The sequence below is a fragment of the Cyprinodon variegatus genome, unplaced genomic scaffold (genome assembly GCF_000732505.1).
Source record: "Cyprinodon variegatus isolate N-32 unplaced genomic scaffold, C_variegatus-1.0 Scaffold203, whole genome shotgun sequence".
Classification (NCBI taxonomy): domain Eukaryota; kingdom Metazoa; phylum Chordata; class Actinopteri; order Cyprinodontiformes; family Cyprinodontidae; genus Cyprinodon; species Cyprinodon variegatus.
The window spans coordinates 97,468-99,396 of record NW_015150656.1 but is presented as its reverse complement, the minus strand read 5'-3'; the positions used below and the strand labels follow the sequence as shown (position 1 = coordinate 99,396).

At 37.8% G+C, this 1,929-nt stretch overlaps 1 protein-coding gene across 2 annotated transcripts in view; it reads right to left on the bottom strand.

Moving 5' to 3' along the window:
- The window catches only part of rad17 (RAD17 checkpoint clamp loader component), an 8,625-nt gene continuing 6,696 nt past the window's right edge, over positions 1 to 1,929 (bottom strand). Inside the window, exon 13 of one of the 2 annotated variants that reach the window (XM_015379915.1) lies at positions 1 to 1,003. In XM_015379915.1, the coding sequence (XP_015235401.1) occupies positions 832 to 1,003 (172 nt within the window). In that variant the 3' untranslated portion in view covers positions 1 to 831. The remainder of the gene's footprint in view (positions 1,004 to 1,929) is intronic. The other variant, XM_015379914.1, reaches the window with a different exon arrangement.

Below are 1,929 nucleotides of genomic sequence, written 5' to 3'. Positions count from 1 at the left end.
GTTTTAAGGCCGATACCGATAGGGGGCCGATTATATCGTGCATCCCTAGTATTTAGTTACTCTTTCCAGTAACTAAAACCACAGGGCTCATCACATCTTTATTTGGATCCTAATTATCCTAAAATAACATCTCTTAAATAACTGCCCAAAAAAATATAGAACTTTCTCTACAAGGAAAAAAACAAACCTGAAATGATGATTAGAAGTTATTTGAACTTTAAAAGTTAAATCAGAAAACATGTGTACCAAAATATACAAATAAAACATTTTAATAGTGCTCACACATCGCGGTATGAAAACCTTTGATTCCTTGTTTAAACACTTACTTCCTGCTATGTTACTGCAAGTACAGCTTTTCAAATGTACAATATTCTTTACTCCAAGGTTCTGTCAAACATGGCCTCCTTTCAGTATTTTCACAGGTTCGTTTTAGAATTGAAATGTAAACAGAAACTTCAGGCTCTAAGTAAAAAATGTTCTTCAGGTTCCAGACAGAGAAACATCTCCCCAGGAAATAAATAAGAAAATAAACCCAGATTTTAAGGTCGGTCTGAAAACGGTGCGTTGATCCCTGCAGGTCAGAAGCAAAAGGTGTTGATGCACAACAATCATTAAAAAAAAAAAAATAAAGTGTAAATGTTTGGCTTATTTTATTTTGGGTAAATTATGAATCTTAAATAAATTAACCATAATGTGGACCTATGAGCCTTCTGTCTTTGATTTGTTTTCTCTAATGTGCTTTAAATAAAAGAGGTTTTTGAGAAATGAAAGGAATAAAAAAAAACGTCCCTTTGAGTGAAAAACAATGAATGAATTCTGGCAGCGTTGGAATCAGTCGCTGTCGTATTCCTCTATGATCTGATCCTCTTCCTCCATCAGATCCTGGTTTGTGGGAAGTTGGGGTTGACTGGCCTGTAAACTTTTCTCCGTCTCGCCTTCCTCCTCATCCTCTTCCTCCAGCTCCTGGCCCATTTCTTTGTCTCTTAAATTCTCCAGTGTTAACCTATAAACATACAGACAAGAAATAAAAACTGTTCAAAGTTTTCAATTTAAATCTTTTTGCACAGAACTAAACCTGAGCAGTGTGGGGTTAAGGGTCTTGCTCAGGGACCCAGAGTGGAGGCTAACCACTAGGCCGCCGCTCCCCAAACAATAAAGTCATGTTTCTTTATCGTCCTCAAACAAAAAGATGCTCTACTGATGGTGGCAGGAAATGGGTTTCTTTGATAAACTTATTTAATATTTTTTTCTATTCAACAAGAACAAAAGAGGAAAAGATTTTACTCCTAAACCGAAAGACGGCACAACTAGGAGGAGCGTTTAGGCATCCAGATTGATCGTTTCCTTTGAAACCAAAGCATCTGACCTAGCATGCAGCCACAGCCGCTACATCTGGTAGCCTTTGATTAAACATCTGCTTTTAGAGTTTGTGGAGAACCTTAAAGTCTGATGCAATCTGGCCTCATTGACCTGCCTCACAATCATCTAAAGCTTTCCTCCCTGTACGGTCTGACATACCAACCTATGAATCTTTCATCCAGGCCTCTTTGGATGAGAACAAAAAGTGCTTTTTATTGACTTCAGCTCAGTTTTAACGCCGTCCTTCGAGACCTGCTGGCCCTGAAGTTCATCAGCACCGCTTTGCTCCTGGATCAGCCACTTTCTCACCAACACAAATATATTGTTCTTTCTGATTTTCTGTACAGAATAGCTTCAGACGCTACTGTGATCATCTACCGTTGCTTTCAAAAATATACACTACCGTTCAAAGTTTTGGGGTCACATTGAAATGTCTATTTTTGAAGGAAAAGCACTGTACTTTTCAAAGAAGAGTCTTAACTTTAAAGAAATACACTCTATATATTGCTAAAGTGGTAAATGGCTATTCTAGCTGCAAATGTCTGGTTTTTGGTGCAATATCTACATAGG